The 21,873-nt window shown below is 51.6% G+C and overlaps 3 protein-coding genes across 3 annotated transcripts; all 3 read left to right on the top strand.

Moving 5' to 3' along the window:
• Positions 1-489: 489 nt before the first annotated feature.
• Positions 490-2,290, top strand: IL3 (interleukin 3). The gene is made up of 5 exons (XM_086413472.1): positions 490-645; positions 748-783; positions 1,784-1,876; positions 1,999-2,034; positions 2,154-2,290. Exons 1-5 carry the CDS (start codon positions 490-492, stop codon positions 2,265-2,267), a joined length of 435 nt encoding a protein of 144 aa, XP_086269598.1. The 3' UTR covers positions 2,268-2,290.
• Positions 2,291-15,443: 13,153 nt separating this feature from the next.
• Positions 15,444-17,927, top strand: CSF2 (colony stimulating factor 2). Its single transcript, XM_086413471.1, has 4 exons — positions 15,444-15,726; positions 15,827-15,865; positions 16,585-16,710; positions 17,490-17,927. The coding sequence occupies exons 1-4, from the start codon at positions 15,568-15,570 to the stop codon at positions 17,595-17,597; spliced, it is 432 nt and encodes a 143-aa protein (XP_086269597.1). The 5' UTR covers positions 15,444-15,567; the 3' UTR covers positions 17,598-17,927.
• A 1,150-nt stretch (positions 17,928-19,077) lies between these two features.
• Positions 19,078-21,019, top strand: LOC147368911 (uncharacterized). The gene is made up of 4 exons (XM_086413470.1): positions 19,078-19,320; positions 19,399-19,431; positions 19,791-19,928; positions 20,673-21,019. Exons 1-4 carry the CDS (start codon positions 19,117-19,119, stop codon positions 20,793-20,795), a joined length of 498 nt encoding a protein of 165 aa, XP_086269596.1. The 5' UTR covers positions 19,078-19,116; the 3' UTR covers positions 20,796-21,019.
• Positions 21,020-21,873: the final 854 nt, after the last annotated feature.

Below are 21,873 nucleotides of genomic sequence, written 5' to 3'. Positions count from 1 at the left end.
CTCTCCTTTATTCACTGGCTGCCACATAAATTCCTGCCTGCTCCACTGGGCCTTCACGTGGCCACCCATTCAGAACCAGGCAGTGCCAGGTGGGGTGGGCAGCAGAAGGTCAGCGCTGTCCAGGGCATGGCAGGACCACATCCCACTGGGCAGGAACTCAGAGTCAGTGGACCCTCACCTGTCAGAGAGGATCTCTTACCTATCCCCACTCTGCCCAGTGACCCGCCTGTCTCTTAGCCTCCCTGGCAAGATAAGGAGATACGCTTTGAGTAATTTTTTCTCCAAGTTTCACTGATCTCAAGTACTAGAAAGTGATGAATAAGTCTGTGGTTTGCTTTGGAGGTTCCATGTCAGATAAAGATTCTTCCGAAGCCCGCCCTCCCCTCGCTTCCCGGGGCACGGGCACTAAATAAAAGTCGGAGGCTGTCTCAGACACTTCAGAACGCCACAAGGACCTGGACGAGACAGAATCATCCTGCCAGCCCAAACATGAGCAGTCTCTCCATCTTGCACCTGCTTCTGCTCCTGCTTGCACTCCATGCCCCTCAGGCAAAGGGGTTGCCTGTCGTGACATCGAGGACTCCATATTCTATGTTGATGAAGGAAATTATGGATGACCTAAAGAAAATAACTCCGAGTCCAGAAGTGAGTAGCTGGGATAAGGTTGGCAAGGGGCAGGGAAGGGCTGGCAGGTGCCTTGGGCCAATAGGACTCAGGGGCTCTCTCTCTCTCTCTCTGCCTCACCAGGGCTCCTTGAACTCAGATGAGAAGAATTTCCTGACGGTAAGAGTTCAGCCCCACACATGGGTGAACTTGGGTGGGTTCCCATCTACTTCCTGCCTGGTGACCTCAGGCACGTCACGCCACCTTGGCTAGCCTCTGTGTTTTCATCTGTAAATCGGGTTAACAGCACCTATCTCGGTGGTGGTGTTGTGAAAATTAAATGCACACTGCGTCAAGTTCCAAGACCAGTGTCTGGTGCTTATCGAGTGCTCGGGACATTTCCCTGGTTATGGCTGTAATAATGAAAATGATTTTTCTTAATTACAAAATGAAAAGGCAGCTCTAGATGAACAAGACCAGGGGCCTTAAGCTCAGTTTTCAGTTTCTGGGCTGGCAGACTAAAATTTCCCACAGGATCACACCTGCCACCTTCTTTTTCCTTAAATAATTGAGTCACGTTTTCCAATGCCGACCAGCACTAGTCATCATCACTTTCAGCTATTTTTCCTAAAGTGGTTATTTCACCTTTGCTCGCATGGCAATTCTTGGGTCAAACGAGAGGTAGAGTCTCTCCTGAGTCCATTGGCCATTTGCATTTCCCCTCTCTTAGGCACTAATAGTTCACACGCTGCACCCCTTTCCACACTGGGGACAATCTCTGTGATTGTCTTCCTGATTTCAAGGAGCCATTAATTCAGTCACGGCCTTTTAGCTGCAAATATTTCCCTTAGCCAGCCTTTTGCCTTTTTAGAGTCTGTTTGGGGAAATATTTTTTTTCCCCCAAGTGCAAAAAGATTCACCCAGGACCTTCATGCAGCTCACAAGAGCCACAGGCTTGGGATGTGGGTAATGTAAAGCTTGTCTGGGGGTGTGCATTCACCTCTTGGCTGGTGACCTTTGGAGCAGTTCAGGGACACATCTGAGGCAAGAAGAGGACTAGGAAGGGGCTGTCCAGGGATGTCCCCAAAAGCAAACTTGAAAAACTATGAGGGTGACGTCAGCCCAGCCATAAGGACACTCTCCAACTTTCCCCCCTTACGTGTATTCTTTGTCCCCTTAGAAAGAGAGCCTTCTGCAGGCAAACCTGAAAGTATTCATGACATTTGCCACAGATACTTTTGGAAACGATTCAAAAATCATGAAAAATCTTAAGGTAGGTGAAGCTGTCAAGGGCTTGGGGATCCTTGACCCTGCCCTTCCTCTGGCAGGAGGGTAGCATGTCTTGCTTGTTATGGAGGAGAGTCTCTGACTGTTTGCTTTGGTCTCTCCCCACAGGAATTCCAGCCTGTGCTGCCCACAGCCACACCCACGGTAAGCTGCCCCCAAAATGCCCCTGAGGTGATGCCCTGAGCTGCAACTTGACTCCAGCCTGTCATCCACCTTCCAACCTGGCTCCATCTGATGATGCCTCCTTCTTTGTTTCTACACAGGAAGATCCAATTTTTATTGAGAACAAGAACTTGGGCGATTTCCGGATGAAATTGGAAGAATATTTGGTTATCATTAGAAACTATCTGAAGTCCAAGAACATATGGTTTTCCTAACATCTGAAGTCTGAAGCCCAGTTCCCTCTCTGAAGCCTCAGAATATCAGTGACAACAGACTGTCCTAAACTTCTTCGATGTTTCTCACATGGTCCAGGCCTGGAAGAATTAATTTTCTCCTGTGGAGTCAGATGAATCGTTGATTATTTAATTCCTGATATGTGTGACCCCAATTTGTCCTTTTGGGATTATGTTCTCATTTTTAATCTATTGAGACTTATTTATTTATGTATGTATTTATTTATTACCTTGTGCAAATGTGAAGGGTATTTATTTTAGCAGAGGAGTCATGTTCTGCTCCTTCTGGACAAAACTTAAGATGGGGACTTGGGAATATGTTCATTTGTACCTCAGGTTTGAAACTGAGGTACACATCTGTGAAAATAAACTACACTCTCTGAACAAATGCTTTGTTGCTAGTGTCTCAGTTTGACTCAGGTCTTAGTAACTCTCTCACTTGATGATTTAACATGCCTCCCTGCACTGGATGGGCCCTTGTACCCACACCCCGGCAATCTGTAGTCCACTGGGGAGCCAGATTGAATTTTAGAAAAGGCAAATGTGATCAGCTTGGTTTATACTTAATTTTCCAGTCCTGGAGGGTCTTCTGGACCTTGTCCAGATACAGACAAGGTCTGTGTTGTTTAGTCACTAAGCCGTGTCCAACTCTTTTGTGATCCCATGGACCATAGCCCACTAGGCTCCTCTGTCCATGGGATTTCCCAGGCAAAAATACTAGAGTGGATTGCCATTTCTTTCTCCAGGGACTCGTACTGACCCAGGGATCAAACCTGCATCTCCTGCATTGACAGGTGGATTCTTGACCACTAAGTCACCAGGAAAGACCCATACAGAGTCCTGCTCCTGCTGCTGCCAAGTCACTTCAGTTGTGTCCGATTCTGTGCAACCGACCCCACAGACAGCAGCCCACCAGGCTCCCTCGTCCTTGGGATTCTCCAGGCAAGAACACTGGAGTGGGTTGCCATTTCCTTCTCCAATGCATGAAAGTGAAAAGTGAAAGTGAAGTCGTTCAGTCATGTCCAACTCCTAGCGACCCCATGGACTGCAGCCTACCAAGCTCCCCCATCCATGGGATTTTCCAGGCAAGAGTACTGGAGTGGAGTGCCATTGCCTTCTCCAATACAGAGTCCTAGTGTAGCATAAAAGGCCTGATTCCACCTAGTGCTTCTATTTTCCTCCTCTCACAGCTACCTATCTTATCAATGCTCCAGGTAACAGAAGTGCTGTGGCTTCCTAGGTGAACCACACACCTTTTTTCACACCTCTAAACTTTTACCCACACTGTTACTGCAGCCTCGCATGCCCTGATCCTGATTCAACATGCCCAAGTTCATTTAAAAAAGCTGTTTACTTGAAGTAACAAGTAACACTCTGAGTATTTAAAAAGCCCTTTTCCAGCATATTTTCTAATGCCTAGTGAAGCATTAGGATGCTTCAAAAGGATGAGTGAAGGTAATAAAAGAGAAGATGCAATCTAGCTTTTGAATTACTAATAGAGCAGACTGAAAACTTTCTTATTAAAGTAGACCAGGAATAACATAATAAAAACAAGTCATTGAGCCAGTACCATACTACCTTGATGATACTATCTAATGCTTCAAAAGCATTAGGATCCTTCAAAAGGATGAGTGAAGGTAGTAAAAGAGAAGATGTAATCTAGCTTTTGAATCACTAATACAGCAGACTGAAATCTTACTAAAGTAGACCAGGAATACCATAATAAAGACAAGTCATTGAGCCAGTACCATACTACCTTGATGACTGTAGCTTTGTAGTGTAGTTTGAAATCAGGTAAGTTGATTCTTCCAGCTCCATTTTTCTTTCTCAAGATTATTTTGGCTATTTAAGATAGCGGACATGGAAGCAACCTAGACATCCATCAACAGATGAATGGATAAAGAAGCTATGGTACATAGATGCAATGCAATATTACTCAGCCATAAAAAGGGATGCATTTCAGTCCGTTCTAATAAAGTGGATGAACCTACAGCCTGTTATGCAGAGTGCAGGAAGTCAGAAAAAGAAAAACAAATATCATATACTAAAGCATATATAGGGAATCTAGAAGGATGGCACTAATAAACCTGTTCACAGAGCAGCAATGGAGACACAGAGATAGAGAACAGACTTATGACAAGGGTCGGGGAGAAGAGGGAGAGGGTGAAATGAATGAAGAGAGCAGCATGGAAGCGTATACACTAACATATGTAAATAGATAGCCAATGGGAATTTGCTGTATGACTCAGGGAACTCAAACTGGGGTTCTGTAATAATCTAGATGGGTAGGAATGGGTGGGAGGTGGGAGGGGCATTCAAGAGTGAAGGGGACATATGTACACCTATGATTAATTCATGTTGATGTATGATAGAAATCAAACCAATATTGTAAAGCAACCATCAATTAAAAATAAATAAATATATTTTTTTAAAACTCAGAAACAGTCTCCTGTATCTTATGAAGGATGTGAAAATGTGTGCAATAATTCTTTAAAAAAAACTTACTATAAAGTGTCAGTGTTTAGGGGATTTGGAATCTTATTGAAAAAGAAAAAATGAATATATGGAAGAACAAAAGACTAGCTCAAATGTTGCATACCTCTGGGTTATTCACACTACTCAAGGACAGAGCCCTGAAAGAGATGGGTAGGCAGGGACCCACTGGGAGGACTGCCACTGTAGCCCTGGGGTGGCACAGACTGATCTGAATGACAGAGGCTGGGGCATCACTGAACGTGGCTTCAGTCTGCCACCTGACCCTTGGGGTCCCACTGACCCTTTAGCTCTGAGTGCCTCCCTCTCTGGTTCCCCTGCATCCTGCCCAGTGTACTTTCTCCAGTCTGAGGGTTCAGGGGAGGCGGGGCAGAGCAAACTTTCTCCTGTCGCTATGCTAAGGAGCAATGTCATCCTCTCTGACTCCTCACAAGTCCCATAAAGGCTTTGGGCGCTGAATACCTAGGAGTCTGGCCCTCTACTGGACGCAGGGGATATGGCAGTGACTTACTTTGCCAACAAAAGTCCATCTAGTCAAGGCTAGGTTTTTCCAGTAGTCATGTATGGATGTGAGAGTTGGACTGTGAAGAAAGCTGAGCTCTGAAGAATTGATGCTTTTGAGCTGTAGTGTTGGAGAAGACTCTTGAGAGTCCCTTGAACTGCAAGGAGATCCAACCAGTCCATTCTGAAGGAGATCAGCCCTGGGATTTCTTTGGAAGAAATGATGCTGAAGCTGAAACTCCAGTACTTTGGCCACCTCATGCGAAGAGTTGACTCATTGGAAAAGACTCTGATGCTGGGAGGGATTGGGGGTAGGAGGAGAAGGGGACGGCAGAGGATGAGATGGCTGGATGGCATCACTGACTCGATGGACATGGGTCTCAGTGAACTCCAGGAGTTGGTAATGGACAGGGAGGCCTGGCGTGCTGCGATTCATGGGGTCGCAGAGTCGGACACGACTGAGTGACTGAACTGAACTGAGAGGGAGGGAAGGTGTTCAGGGAGCTTGCTTTAGATTGAATGGCCTTGGAAGGTAACATATGAGTGACAAGAAACTGCCAGCCACAGAGCAACCAGGGAGAAAAGAGCTCTGGACAGGAAGGACATCAGCTGTTGCCCAGAGACTGAAATGAGCTGAGAGCACCACAGAAGGGAGAGTTCACTTCTCCCTCAGTCTCTCCCTCCCCTCCTCAAGTTCAAGCCCTGTGTCAGTAACCAGTCACTGCAGGAAGTGGTCAGACAACACAGACTCCATGCAGAGAGATCAGAGGATGTGGAGTGTGAGGTCAGCATAGGCAGGTCCTGGGTGGAGGTGACATGCTTGAGAAGTTGTTGTTCAGCCACTATGTCCAACTCTTTGCAACACTATGGACTGCAGCATGCCGGGATTCCCTGTCCTTTACTATTTCCCAGAGTTTGCTCAAACGCATGTCCATTGGGCCTGTGAAACTTGAGAAGGGGGTGGGCCTTTTTGGATTCTGGGAGGTTCTTCATTGCCCTTCTTGTAGAATAGTCCAGGCTGCTCCAGGCTGAACTGGGATAAACATGAGCCCAGCACACTCAGTTTCATCCTTGACCCCAAAATCGCAGACCCTGCCTGGGTCTAGAACAACCAGGCCCAAGCACAGTCCTGGTCTGTGGCCCAGAACTAACAGGGGGTCAGTTCCCAGCTGAGTTGGGGTATCTTCATGTCATGTCCATCTGCCTGCAGGGATATGGCTGATGACCAAATGGTAGGTCCTGGGTCAGTCTCCCACAGGTCTTAGCCAGAGAATCCCAGGGACGGGGGAGCCTGGTGGGCTGCCGTCTATGGGGTCGCACAGAGTCGGACACGACTGAAGCGACTTAGCGGCAGTAGCAGCAGCAGACTGTCCTTAGTGCCAGCTCTATAAGTCTAGTTGCCACTAGGGGGCGTCAAAGCCCCATCATAAATTGCACAGAGGCCAAGTGAAGGCCAAAGTTCCCACCCTTCCAAATCCTAGGTGAAAAGGATCCAAATCCTTTTCAGCAGGAGAGTAGACAACAGGAATTTTATTTCTTATTTTAATTGAAAAATATTATGGAAAAGAATCTTAACTATGTATATAGTATATAACTATAGTATATATAATGTACATATATATTTATAGTATATAACTAAATCATTTTGCTGTATACCTGAAACACTGTAAATTAACTATTCTTCAATTTTCAAAAATAGTATTTTTTTATTGCAAGGGTAATATGAGAGAAAATAAATACTTTGGGTTTTGTTTGTTTGTTTAAATAAACCTGGAAATACAGAAAAATAGAGCAAAAAGAAATTGCCAGGAAGGCAAGTTCCTGAGGAGAGAACTCAGAGAGGCATCACCCACCTCCCTCCATGGTGCGAATCTTCTTGTTCCAGAAACAGGCTCTGCCCCTCCCACCCTGGCATTTCACTTAGTTCAGCAAGCACCCCGAAGACCCTCCACAGCTTATCCAGGCTGGAGCAGAGGGTTGGGGAGACACTAAGTCGGGCCTGGGGGCCTCTTGGCTATGCCCAGTTGGCCAGGATGATGTGGGGCGGGTTATTACATACAGAGCAATGGACAGATGGGTGCGGATCTCGGCAGAGGTGCTTCTCTCAGGAGGTAATGTGGAGGGAGCTTGAGAAAGGAGTAGGAGCTCATCAGGCAGCCAGAGACGCAGAGAGGGATGTCAGGCAGATGGTGCCAGGGTGCAAGGGTGTGGAGTCTGAGAGTATAGGGTGAGCTGGGGGTCACAGGAGGCTAGGTAGCTTATAGGATCACAGTGTGGGTGCCCAATGGCCAGGTGGAGACAGGTCCCTCAGAACTCATTTGGTCACTGCCTTTGTTTTCAGAGTCTGATGACCCTGGGCCCTAGGCACCTCTGGGTCTCAGCCTGGTCCCTCCTCAATTCCTCCCTCTCTTTGCTCAGCCCAGCCCAGCCACTGTGGAGACAGCAAGACTAGACAACCATGACTGAGGAGAGGGGGTTGTACGGAGATGGAGGGAGAGGATGGGGCCACTTCACTGTGTTTAGGGCCAACAGGAAGAGCCAAGGCAGAAGGAGAGATGCTGGAGGAAAGAGGGGGATCTCTGGAGCCATGGTGGGAGGGAGGGAGAGGCAGAGGTTGTGTGGGCCAGAGCGGTGGGTTGAGTTCTCACCATGGGCTGCGCCTCAGTTTTTCTCCTTGAAAACCTTGGGTCAGGCTCATGCCCACTGAGGCACAGGACCCCTTTAAGTCTGGTCCAGAGACCACCTGGAATCTCTCCCTTGACTGAAGCCAGGCCTCTAGAGGTACCTATTGCCTACTGGCTCCAGCTTTAGGGGTGCCCAGCACAGCTACAGTGCTTCAGTTCCATTCTGCATTCACAGAACCACCACATGGTTCCTCTACATGAATATTTGTCCCTTCTCCTACCCAGCACACCCCCACTCTCCACATCTGCACACAGTGGGCTTAGATCCATGCTTGCTCCCATCCCCACGCCTCATGGAGCTTCTGAGAGAGACCACTGGCTCACAGCCATACCCTGCCTTGGCTGGTAGTCAAGGCATCCTCCCTCCTACCAGCTCCTCAGAGATCCCAGACTCAGCTTCCACCTCCAGCCTCAGCTCAGGCTGTGGCCTTCCACAGGCCTTCCTGCTTCCCAGGGTCCACGGAATCCCAGTCTGAGGTCTTCTCGCCACCTCCTCAGACAGGTGCCCTTGAACTGGCTGCCCCTGGGACTTCCTTCAGCCAACAACAGGCGAGTGTCTCCACTCAGCCTGCCCTGGAGGGCACCACGTGGGCCGTGCCAGAGATGAAGTAGGGCAGCCGGGGACAGCAGACTGTGACGATGAAGACGTGCAGCTCTGAAAGGAGCTGTGTTGGGAAAGGAGCACGGCTGGGCCTGTGCCTGTGGCCAGGATGAAGCATGGGGTTGTAAGAGCGCCTGGGAGCAGGGCGCTGCGAGTGAGGGTCCACATCCGGGGTGATGGTGGCGGGGTGTTCCCTCTCCTTCCACTGCTTATGTCCTGTCCCCTGTGGCGAGAAGGACCAGGGTCCCTTGAGTGTGGTAATAAAAACAATGGACCCCTCAGAGGGGGGTCTGAGCCTTGAATGAGAGCGGGGAAAACATTTCGGACAAGCTCACCCTATGCCAGTGAGCATCCAACAAATGTGACTGTTTTCCTCAGGCTGAGGGCTAGACTCAGTGGCTGCTTTTTCCTACAAGGCAAAGCCTTAGGCTCCTGGCAGTCTGGGACCACCTCCTCCCACGCCGGACAGGGGGCAGGACTAGGGAGGACAGTGCCCTGCACCCGTGCTGTCAGTTGACTCTCTCCAGGAAAATCCATGTGACTGAGTCATTTCCTAGTCAGCTGACCTTAAATCCCCAGGCTGCCTGGCAGGGTTTGCTCCTGGGGGTTGCTTGTGGGGGTGGTGCTGGGGTGCTGAGGAAAGGTCTGAACAGGAAAACCCCCTACCACACCCACCAGAAGCTTCCAGAGACTGGCCCAAACTCCAGCGATCACTCCCCTCTCATCCTCTCTTTCCAAAGGGTGATAGAAGCTGGAAGGGGGAGGCACCCAGTCAGTCAAAACAGAAAACATCCCCCCATGCAGCCCCGAACTTCTTTGTTAGGGAGTTGTTACCTGCAAAGCGGACCTTCACCTCCTTGTGGAGATAAGCCAACTGGGGTCCAGAGGTGGAAATCACAGTCTGAGGTCATGCAGTGAAAAGTGGCCAAGCTTGAAGGCAGGTCCGTTGGCCTCCAACCCTTCATTCAACACAAAGGCGGTTGCTGTGCCCCCACAACCTTACACAGAGGACTTGGCACAACCCTTGCTAGGAGGTGGCCCGAGGGAGTGGGAAATGAAGGTGTGTTTCAGGGAGTGTGTGTTTATGAGTCGATGGCCCTAGGGATGGGAGGAGAGATCCTCTAGGATGACCCCTCTGGTCATCCTAGAGACACTGTGTGGGCCTTCTCCCTCCCCTGCCCCACAGTTCACTGACCCCTTTGTTACTACTCCTGCTGGGAGGGGCTAGGTGGCCTCTGGGGAAGGTGCTGAGAGGAGGTAGGGGGTTCTGCCCAGAGGCAGAGGTACATAGCAGGGAGCTCGCGGCTCAAGGCCAGAGCCCTCTGGGACCTGAAGAACAGAACTGGAAGCAAGAGACACACCTGCCCAAATAGGACCTCAGGGTGAGTCAGAGGGAGCTCTAACACTTCAGAAAAGACCCGAAGGAAGCTCGTTCCAGAACCACCCATCTTGCCCAGCAGAGAAAGCTTGCATCTGCAACTTTGGCCAATCAGCTCCAGGAGGGCTGGTGAGAGAGCCAGGCTAGGGTCCCCAGCCTCCCGCCCAGTGCCTTTGCCTGAACTCCAGACCCAAACAGAGAGAAGTGAGGGGTACCTTAGGACTTTGGGAAGTTGTAAAGGCTTCTGGTAAAGATTTCTCCTTTTAATTTTTAATGAAGCCTCCAATGTCTCCCCACCCCGCCCCCCTGCCCCCACACACCAAGGAGGCAGGTAAAGGCAGAGGCCCCTTCTAGGTATCTGATGACACTCCTAGCTGGGGAAGAGCTTAAGGGACAGAGATTCACAGGTGGGAGATGCATTTCCAGCCCTGGAGGGGGTCCTCTGGGAGGGTGAGGGGCATAGGTCGGGGGAGGGAAGGCCTGGTGCACCTACCCTTGGTAGGTCATTACCTGAGTGTATAGTTGTTCCATGCTGGGAAATAGCAAAGAAGCCCCACGGACCAAAGAGTGAAGTGAAAAGGACATCTCATCATCCTTGGGTGCTAAGTTGCTTCAGTCACGTCTGACTCTACGGGACCCCACGGACTGTAGCCCACCAGGCTCCTCTGTGCATGGGATTCTTCAGGCAAGAATACTAGAGTGGGTTGCCATTTCCTCCTCCACGGGATCTTCCTGACCGAGGAACTGAACCCACGTCTCTTATGTCTCCTGTGTTGGCAGGCGGGTTCTTTACCACCACCACCTGGGAAGCCCCAGAAAACACATCGTCCCTGACCCGGAATCGAGCCCGGTCTGTGGCAGTGCAAGTGCCGAATCCTGGCCACTAGACCCCTATCGTCCTTGGCCCTGCCTGAAAGTTGGCATCCCTGGGTCTGCCCAAGGCCTGGCTGACTCTGTACAGCGCTCAGGAACTTCCTCTTCACCACTGACTTCCACGTGTCTTATGCCTTGACTTCTCTCTGACCTTTGGGCCCATGTGGCCACAAGTGAGTCTTCTGAAGTTCCCCTGGCCTCTCAAAGTTGCCACATCCAGTCCAGTCTGGACTGACTCCTCAAACCTCTCTGATACTTTGGGTCTCCCCCATCGCAGCAAATGGCCCTACTGTCCACCCAGCTGCCTGAACTAGAACGCTGAGTGTTAGAGGTTCCTCACTCACCTCCTAACCCCAACCCACACATCCAGTGAGTCCCCTCAAGGCTTTCTCTTAGCTTGCTTCACTCTCATTTCATGACTGACTCCTCTGGGCTGTTCACTTTCTGTTCATGTCTTGATTGATACCTATGAGTCTGGTCCTTGCCCTCCCTGCCCCCTACCCAACATGAGCATCAGAAGTGAGCTCTGAGAGCAGAGGGCTGTGAGCTCAACCACACACCCACCTCTCTGAAAGGTGGGCTATATGGATGCAGAGTTCACACACACACGGTTGGGGGTTAACCACCCTCAGATTCCCCTAGACCAATCAAAACTCGCCAGTGCCAGGGGTCTTGGGATACCCAGAGAGCAGGACCACAACAGCTCTCCAGGACAGCCTGGGCTTTCACAGCGACATCTCTTTCAGGAAGGGCAAGCCACTCACAGTGCTGTCCTCACACTGGGTTCTCCTGAGGTTTCCCCCATGAGCCCAGAGTCTGGGTGGTGATTGGGCTCGCCACCTTGCCACATCTGTCGAGGAAGATGCTATCTGGGCTGCAGCTGGGCAAGGAGTAGCTATCCCTGCAAATTCCAGTAAGCCTGAGTCCCCTGCCCTGTTTAGACTTTAGAAAACTCCCAAAGCGATGCCTCCCACCTGGGAGGATTCTCCCATGAAGTTTCCTGGGACAAGCAACAATTTCCCATGTGAGGTAGCAATAATTAAATCCATTGTACAGATGAGGGAGCTGAGGCTCAGGGAGGAGGGACTTTCTTGGGCTACCCAGGGATCAACAGTGGAGTTAATCCTGAGACAGAGATACCTGGATGTCAGGCTCTGCTGGGGAAATTCTGCCTTTGGCCCCCAGGGCTTCCTAAGGATGGTGATAGGCCACCCTAGCTTCCCTGCCAACACCTGGAGGAGTCTCTCTTTATAAATGCCCTGAGGGGGACATCCCTCTGCTGGTCTAGCCAGGTGACTAGCATTTCCTGGCTTGCTGATCCCTGAGAGAAGATATCAGAGGCTATGGGCTCAAATCCCATCTCTGCCATCAGTGATTGTATGAACTGGGTGGGCCACAGCTCTCCTGGTTCTCAGGTCCCCAGGGAGGAAAAGGGCCACCACCCCATCAAGGGGTGGCAGGCCCAGGGAGGGCAAGATCAGCTGAGATGCTCATGCAAAGGTCCCATAGGATGCAAGGCACCCTGAGGCCCATTTCCTTCCCTTGTGATAACTTCCTCTGTGAAAAAGATGCCAAAGAAACCACAAGCCCCTAACTTCCTTCAGAGTCTGTGGGAGGGACACTCATAGGAAACCCCTTCCAGAGGGTTTTCTCCTGACCGGGTAGGAAAGGGGCCAAAGAGGAGTCACACTGCCCATCTTGGTCCTCACCCCCACCCTCCCACAGTCCCACTGGGGGCCCTGAGTCAGTGTACCCGCTCGATGTTATCACGGCCACTTTCCACGCAGTGCAATCTAGGAATGCCTGCCCGTGTCACAGCCTCAGCCCTGATGTCATCTTTCCAGAAGGAAGACGCGTGGCTGCCCATGAACCTCATTGTCAAACCCCTGGACTTCTGTCCTCTGTGTGCCGACTTCAATGCCCACAGGCCACCCTGCTGGTGTGGACCTCTCCTGTGGCTCCTGCTCCTCCTTTCCTTCTCTCCCAGGACGACTGGCCAGTCTCTTGCCCAGCTATCATGCCTCTAGCCCCTAAACACTACTGCCCTGGCCTTCAGCCCTTCTTCTCAGATAACAGGGCCCTCAGATCCTACAGACCTGCTTTTCCATCCCCTGGGTCCTCACCTTGGGCACGTGGGCAGTAGCTCTAACCCTCCTTGCTTACACTCCACAGCACACTGTATAAGCCGCCTCCTCTTCACCATGTTATTGCTGTTGTTTGGTCACTAACTCGTGTCACCTCTTTGAAACCCCAGGGACTGTTCCCATGGGACTCCCTAGCCAAGAAAACTGGAGTGTGTTGCCATTTCCTCCTCCAAGGGATCTTCCCAACCCAGGGATCGAACCTGCACCTCCTGCATTGGCAGGCGGATTCTTTACTTCTGAGCCACCAGGGAAGCCCCTCTTCACCATGCCTATTCCTAAACCTGTTTGCGCCCAAGACACTCTCCCCCTAAACTATCCTCTTCCTCCCTCCGGCAACCTGACTTGCCAACTGACTCTACCTGCCCTTTCAGCACGCACTGGGAGTGTCTCCCAGGAAAAGTCTCTGGTGCCCTGTGACCACTGAGCTGGAAGAAGTGGTTCCTTGAGATTCCTTAGCTCTGAATTTCCTCCATCCCAGCCCGGATCGTACAATGGGAGGGTCCACTGCTTGCTCCCCTACAGGACTGAAAGGCGTCAGGGTTAGATGAAAGGACCAGTGGGAGGGTCTCAACTTCCTCCTCCTCAGCACAGGGCTTGGTGCAGACTGGAAGAGTTTGTTGACTAATTGTCTGAGCTGTGACAACTCATTTCGAGGAGGAAAGTGACCTTCCATCTCAGAGAGGCCACGCAGCCCTTTGCCTCCCTGGCCACAAGCTTAGCGACAGCCTGTGGCCCCTGCTTCCCACCACACAGCCTCCAGGGCGCTGCCTGACACAGACTCTCACTCGCTGTGGCACCTTCCCCTCTTCCCCCTTGAGCGTTCCCTGTTAGGGCCTGAGCAGAGGTTTCGTGGAAAAGGTAGAGGAAGGGCCAGGGTTTGAACATGCCACACTCTTATCCCGTTTGGCCACCTAGAAATGTTCCAGCAGGTGCAAACGAGTAAGGTTGGCCTCACGGTGTGCCCCAGATCCTGGCAGGGACCTCGCAGGAGGCAGGGGTCTGGATGGCCAAGGCCTGGCTTCCCTGTACAAGGACAGCAACTCTCCTACTATGCCATGAAACTTGCTAGGGCTGCAGGTTCGGGCCACAGTGTTCAGTGAGTTCTACCTGCTCCCCAGGGCTGTCCACTGGGGCTCAGCAGCATGTCCTTGCTTATGTCTGACACCATCAATCAAGGTTAAACCAGCATCTGGGGCCCTGAGACATCATTACCCAGTGTGGGGAGTTCCTCCCCTATCAGAGAGGCACCTGCAGAGGCATGGGGGCTCACACAGATGCACCTCACATAAAATACCCTCCCCTCCTGACACATCTGTAAGTATAGACAGCAACCACACAGGCACATGGACACTCAGATACGGAAGTGTGTGGACCCATACCCCTTCAATCATGAAACTTACAGCGTGGGGAAGTAAACACCAATTCATTCCGTCCTCTCCAAAGTCCATTGTGAAAATCAAACACTTGTTAGCCCCTCAAGAGCTTGTGACCTTTCCAGAAGCAGTTCCTGTTCCACAGGGAGGCTGCTGAGCCGGAGGTGGGCTGGCACTGGGGCCACGTAGGAAGTTGAGCCTGGAAGAACCTTGGTTAAGAAGCCGTTGTCCCCTGTACCTCCTGTGGATGCAGCCACGACCCTGCTGGTGCCTGCAAGAGGCTGTAGATAGGAGCACAGTGCCCACCTCAAAGGGGACAGCATGCCCTGCAGAGGGAAGCAAGGTTCATATAACTCAGAAGAGTCACTCGGCAAGGTGGTGTTGGAGGCAGGCTTTGAACTCAGAACCCTGACCCATCCCAGCTGAGAGCCCCAACCCACCTATGCAGCTTGGGAGCTGAATATGACTGTGTACACCAGGACTGTTGCTTTCGGATCTGGAATCTTTCTGGTTGGACATGCATACGGTTGTTATTCCCTCAGCTCACAGGAGCTGTGAGGCAGAGGGCCCTGGATGGGCACAGCTTGCTGACCGCTCTAGATCCTTGGTAGGAGCTGAGGTGAGCTGTCACAGGACCATGTCATTGGTCTGGAATCTGCCTAGGCGGGCAGTGAGGCAGGCCTGTGAGAGTCTTTCTCACACTCCAATCTCCCACTGTGGCCAGAACTGTGAGCTCTAGGAGGAGAAGGGGAGACTGGGGTCAGAATGGGCCCCACTGTAGCTCAGCCAGCCCAAAGGCTTCTTGGGACACAGGCAGGATGGGGAGCCAAGGGTGGGGGCGGGGGTAGAAGCCCAATCCAGTGTCTTCCAGGCCCCGCCCTGGCCACTTCAGGCCAGGAAGTCCAAGCTGTACCCAGAGGCCCCTCAGAGGGAGGGGGAAGCCTTGGCAGGTCAGACTGCTGGGGAGGGCTGGAGAATGCTCAAGAAAGCAGGCAGGTGGGCTGCCAATTCTTGGAAGGGCTCATTAGTGAAAACCCCCAAGCCTGACCACCTGGGGGAAAGGCTCACCGTTCCATGGTAGCTGATAAGGGCCAGGAGATTCCACAGTTCAGGTAGTTCCCCCGCCTCCCTGGCGTTCTGTGGTCACCATTAATCATTTCCTCTAACTGTGTATATAAGAGCTCTTTTGCCAGTGAGCCCAGTGCTCAGAGAGAAAGGCTAAAGTCCTCAAGAGGATGTGGCTGCAGAACCTGCTTCTCCTGGGCACTGTGGTCTGCAGCTTCTCCGCACCTACTCGCCCACCCAACACTGCCACCCGGCCCTGGCAGCATGTGGATGCCATCAAGGAGGCCCTGAGCCTTCTGAACCACAGCAGTGACACTGATGCTGTGATGGTGAGTGAGGGAGGGAGCACAGGCCATGCCTGGGCCACCCTGCTGGCCTGGACTCGTCCTGCCTGTCAGCTCGATAACAGAATATTTTCCTTTCCTACAGAATGACACAGAAGTCGTCTCTGAAAAGTTTGACTCCCAGGTAAGATGCTTCTCTCTGACACACCTTTTCCCAAAGGCCTCTGCCCTGGGGACTGACTCCATTTTAGACGGACCCTTACAGGGTTGTCCGCTTTCTCTCTAGCCAGCTGGCTGCCAGAAGGAGGGTTGCTTAGAAGGCCTTGCCCCTGTGGCAGTCATGTGGACTCCTTTACTAGCTGAGCAGCCATGGACAGACCTAGTGTTCAAGGGTATCGAGGTCACCAGGGGACTGGCGGGGGTTATGTCATGAGACAGGGGCTGTGGGCTTGGGACACTCACTGTGCCCTGAGACCAAGCTCTGTGGACACCGTGCTGGCCACTGAAGGTCACAGAAGATTTTCAGGAACAACTATGTCTGCACAACAGCTTTGGGCAAGCCCCCCACCCCCTTCCCCCGAAGGGTGGAAGGACCAGCGATCTCCTTCTCTGGGGGCTGGGACCCTCTTGAGATACCAGACCAAGGGAATGTGGTTGTGCCGGCTGGAGGTGGCCTGAGCTGAGTGGTGAGGGCGAGTCAGAATCGTCTGTAGTGGATGGGGGGACAAGGCTGTGTGTATGACAGGGCCTAGCCTGAGCTTAGTCAGGAACAATCCTGTGCCCCTCCCAGGCCCTGCTCTTGGGAGAGTGGGATGAGAACAGGAAGCAGTGATGGGGAGGGTGTCCTGGGCCCACCAGAGCACACTCGGCCACTGCTCACCAAGGAATGGACATTTCCCACAGGAGCCAACGTGCCTGCAGACTCGCCTGAAGCTGTACAAGAAGGGCCTGCAGGGCAGCCTCACTAGTCTCATGGGCTCCTTGACCATGATGGCCACCCACTACGAGAAACACTGCCCACCCACCCCGGTGAGTGCCCCCACTAGGTGCGCAAGCAGGAAGGTCTCCTTCGAGGAGGGTGGAGAAATAGTGGGGCGAGACTTTTGGCTGTGGGTATTTGGGACTCCAAATGGTTTGAATCAATAGATTTGTAATAATCAGCCCTTCCTGAGAGGGAACCACTCTAGGTGTTAAAGCCCTGGAGCTCGAGAGACTGTATCATGTCCTAGCGGGAGCTGGTACCTTGCTTGTCATTACTGTTAATGATGTCAGAGGTGAGGCAAACACAAGGAAACTCAAGGCCTGCCTAAGGCCCAGAGGAAGTTCCACAGCCCAAGTGCCTCCTCCTAAAAGGACTTTCCCCTGGTCCCTCCTGGGCTGCCTGGATTGCATCGGAGCAAGGAGGAAAGCTTACTTGGAATGGAAAAAGGCCCCAAACAATCCTTCCCTGTGGGAAAAGTGAGGTTTGCGGCCTTGAAACGTGCTCATTCTGGGCTCCTAGAGACAGCTGGGGCTCAGCTTTGTGCCCTGGCCTGGGACCAAAGACGCAGGGGCCCGGCTGCCCAGCAGACCAGTGTCCGTCTTGCACTTTTATCGGGCCCCTGGGCCAGCTGCCACCGACAGCTCTGTGCACCCTTTGGGTGACACACGGGTGGCAAGGTGTCACCTGACCCACGTCAGGAGGCGGGCCTCAGACAGGCCTTCTGACCTCCGAGTTCTAAGAGACAGCACAGAAACATGCTGATGCCTCCCCCACGTCACCCACTCATGCCTGGACTCAGGGTTTTTATTTCCGTTTCTTTCTTAAGGAAACTTCCTGTGGAACCCAGTTTATCAGCTTCAAAAATTTCAAAGAGGACCTGAAGGAGTTCCTTTTTATCATTCCCTTTGACTGCTGGGAACCAGCCCAGAAGTGAAGCAGGCCAAACCAGCCAGAAGTGGAAGCTTACCTCACAGATCGCTGCCCTCCTACCCACAAAGAGCCAAACAAAACTCAGGATCTTCACACTGGAGGGACCACAGGGAGGGCCAGAGCTGTAGGGGGCCGCTGGCTTGTTCAGGGCCATGTTGACCCTGATACAGGTGTGGCAGGGGAAACGGGAAATGTTTTACACTGGCAGGGATCAGCAATATTTATTTATATATTTATGTATTTTAATATTTATTTATTTATTTATTTAAACTCATACCCCATATTTATTCAAGATGTTTTTCTATATTAATAAATTATTCGAAGTCTGTTCTGATTTGTGCAGTTTTCCAGTTTGTTTTCAATCATGAGCAAATGTTCAAGGTGCTCTCCTCCCTGGCCCAGGGCAGGGAGGGGAGGAAGCTGGGAGTTGGGGGAGGGGGCAGGGGCCTGCAGATAAGGCACAATTGGACACTCAGCACTGTCAGAGCACAGGGGAGGCGGGAGCCCTCCTGGGTATGACATTCTGCACACGTGGACATGCTTCCCTGGGTGCTCACAGGTTCCCACCCCAGAGAGAGGCTTCCAGGTTCACTTGGAAGTCCAAGTAACCCAGACAGTGGGAATCTTGCTCCATAGAAGAGTCGTCATCCTTCTTGGGCAGGTGGGGGATTCCTGAGGCTTGGCTGGTCACTGGCTGAATGGGCCCTTCAGAGAGAGGCCCAGACCCTGGCCATGCCCTGCCCCCCACACTCAGGGTTTCAACCACTCCCAAGGTGAACCAGCAAATAGACTAGCTGTTCAGGGAAAAAGAAACAAAACCACAGGGGTCAGAGCTCAGCATATTTACCAAATTTTCCTCCAAATGGGTGATCTTAATCTTTGAGTGTCAGAATGTAAGTGCATAATTTGTTAGTAAATGGCTCTCATGTGGCGTTTTTCTGAGTTGGTTTTTGTTTTTACATTAAGTTCTGCATGTATTCTGGCACCTTCCCCCCAAATCCATGCCCTTCAGACTGGAAAAACAGTATTTCTCCTTCCTGCCTATGCTTTGTCAATGGGGCTGGAGGTCTTGTTCCCGAACCTGTCCTCCAGTGTCCCTTCTGGGGTCTGTGAGGAAGTGGGTCTCTCCCTAAGTGTCAAGAGGGCAGCAGGGCCAGGCTTTACCTTGACGGGTGGGCCTGGGGAAGCTTATTTGGTGAGTTTTAGCTCCTGCCTGGTTTTTTTCTACACCCTACTTGCTTGCTCTGCTCAAGCCACCAACTGTAGACAGCACCAGTCCTGGTCAAAGACCAGGCAGAAAGGTCATGACTTTAGATGCAATTATAAATAAAAATTCTTACACCAAACCTGAATTTTAGCAAAGACAAGAATCCACAGAGTATGATGTAGTCATAGAAAATGAAAAACACATCTTGCCCAGAGATAACGTAGATCCTCGCTGCCTTCTACATAAACCAATGATAACTGATAAGAGATTTAGCATTTCCTCAGACTCTCATATAGAGGTACATCTCCTCACAGAAATGCTATCAAGCCCAGGGTTCGGATCAGCTTGGAACCACCTCAATCATACCATGTTCCTGTACGTGCTCCTGGCTTGTGTGTCATGGGTCTTGGAAAGCCATTCTGCCCCGATGAAGATAATCAGTGGGTCTACCCAGGACAATCACACAGCAGTCTGTGCTGAGATTGAGAAAGAACTCATGGCTGACAACGTTACATACAAGGTAAGTCTGGGTCTTCATCAAATATCACTTTACTCTCAGTGGCCCTCTGTGTTTCTAACCAACTTTTCCTGCTTCCAGGGCTCCTTCGAAAGGCCTCAGAACACCAGTGAGGTAAGGAGCAGTCAACCCACGGTCATTTCTGACCCCACTTGAAAGGGAAATCCCAGGGCAGAGACAAGAACAAAAGTTGTTGGGTCAAGAAATCTGGGGAGAAAGTTGGGAGTTTGAAGATGAAGTCTCTGGCTCAGGCAGCAGATGAACCAGAAGCCAGGTTTTGCCGGGCTCTTTGATCACTATCCCAGAGCAGCCCCATGCCTAGGGAAAGATCGGAAACCCACTGCAAACCTCAACTATCCCTGGTTACCCTGGCCTGAATTTGAGTCCAGGGTTCCATCTGGCCAGGGTAACAAGGGATGGATGAGGCTGAGGGTCAGCAGACCCTCAATTCAATGCCCTCAACCCTGTTTCAGGAACTCTGCTATGGGAAGTTTATAGAGGGCTTCATCTCCACCCTGAATAACATCTCTACGAAACACAAGAATGACTGTCACATAGAAAAAGTCTGTAAGAACATGAGGCAACTCACCGAAATCTGCCCAAAGCTGAAAGTAAGTTGTTCTTAGGGGAACCTGAGACATCATTTCTCTCACCACCACAGCCGGAGGCCCAGGGGAGCAAACAGTTTCTTAGGGCCCCTGTTTGCTACATGTGAGGCTTCAGATACTAATTTGTCATCCAAAAGAAGTCCACTGACTGACAGGGACCGAGGCTTAGGGGAGTGGGGATTCAGGGGCCATTCTAGACACTTTTGTTTACCCTCTGCCAAGCCTGTACACACAGGAATCGGTGTGGGACAGGTCAGGGCATGGACTCAGCCTGGGAGAGGGAAGGGCACTCAGGGCCAGCCCCAGTCAGGTGGCTAGTCTTAACTGGCTCTGGTTTGCCCTTTCTTAGGCTAAGGGGCTCCACTGGGAGCCCATGGTGTGGGGATGGGTAGCCGCTTAGGGGGAGATGTTGTGGGGAAACGATTGAGGGTCCCTGCTTTTTGCCCACCTTACTGTTTGTCTCCTGTGTCCCCTCACCCTGCGTGTTCTTGTGTCCCTGTCTTGGGGAGCCAGGAGACCTCCCCACACTCTGCTGGGTCTCTCCCTAAAGCTATGGATGACCCTCAGTCCTGGGGCTCTACCATCACCAGATGGTGCCCAGTGAAGACAGATGGGGAGGGTTTGCCGAGTCACCTCCTAGGTAGATAGGTGGGTCTTACAGGGCCCTTATGGCTGGGAGAACAGAGTTTGCTTTTACTTTTTTTTTTTCTGCTAAGAAGAGAACTTAATTATGTGTTTCTTATTTAGCTAACAGGACACAACTGTATTACTGAGAAAAGTAACTTCTCAAAGTTCAAAGAAGCTTTAAAGAGTGTTGTCATATCCATAGAAGGATGGAAATCTTGTAAAAGGATCAAAGGCATCCTCTGAGACCTCGTCCTCTCACGTCCTGATGCCCTGAGAGTTTCAGGAGATGGGGCTGGAGGAGCCTCAGGAACAATTTACAGCCGGGGTGGGGTAAGAGTTTGCTGGCCCTGGGTCAGCAGATGGGGCTGAGGGTGGTAACGGCAGGGGTGTGCTTGAGGAAATATTTCTGTAACTGATGCATCAGCAGTTGCTGCCTTAATAAAGCTGGGGTAAGGAAATGCTGGTAAGAGTTGTGATAGTGTTCAGTCTCTCTGGGGCCTTGATAGACTGAGAGGGGTAAGGGGCTGGGATTGATGGCCCCATAACCAAGGCTCCTGACCTGGAGGGCCAGGGGTCTCTCAGGAAGAGAGGCCCAGGAAGGCGAGTGGGAACCCCACCTCATCTGCCCTTCGATGTGCTTCTAGTGCCAGTGGACACGCGGTAGGAGCCCCATCGATGCTAGTGCAGTTGGTTACTGCTCCTCTTCTCCCTGTGTCCTTTAAAACTCAAATCAGATCTATTCCCAGACACCCCTCCCCAGGCTCACTCAGCACCCATCCACACCTGATCCAAAGGTCCAAGGCCCTCCCTACTTGGGTTTCTACTGCAGCTCTAAGTTCACTTGATCCTCATCCTCCCCCATCCCCCCACTGGAGGACTCAGTGTGGCAACAGAAGAGTCAACCCTAGAAAATGGCTCAGGAGCAAGGGGGATTTCAGGCTACTCGCAGAGGACTCAGCACAGTGGGGGACCTGGACCAGGCTAAGGGGCCCATGGGGGCCCAGAACATTTCCAAACCCTCAGCTTCATCTCAACCAGCAAACAACTGACTTCAAAGCCCCTCTTCTGGCTTACTGAGCTCCTTACAAACCCTCCAAGGACACTCTCCAAGCATCTCCTTGACCTAACAGGCCACTCCCCTACTATTAACACCCTCGCATCCCCAAAGCATGGAGCCTTGCCTGTGGGGGGTCCACCAGTCACTCAGGTCTTGAAATGCTGCCACATTGGGCTACCAGGCTCTGACCCCTACCCACTTTCAATTCTAACCCTAACCCTAAGTATTCGAACCATTTATTAGAGGTGACTGGGATTACCCCAC

This window comes from Bos grunniens, chromosome 7 (assembly GCF_055505025.1).
Source record: "Bos grunniens cultivar Pamir isolate PY7600 chromosome 7, Bosgru_T2T1.0, whole genome shotgun sequence".
Lineage (NCBI taxonomy): Eukaryota > Metazoa > Chordata > Mammalia > Artiodactyla > Bovidae > Bos > Bos grunniens.
This window is presented reverse-complemented; position numbering and strand designations above follow the sequence as displayed.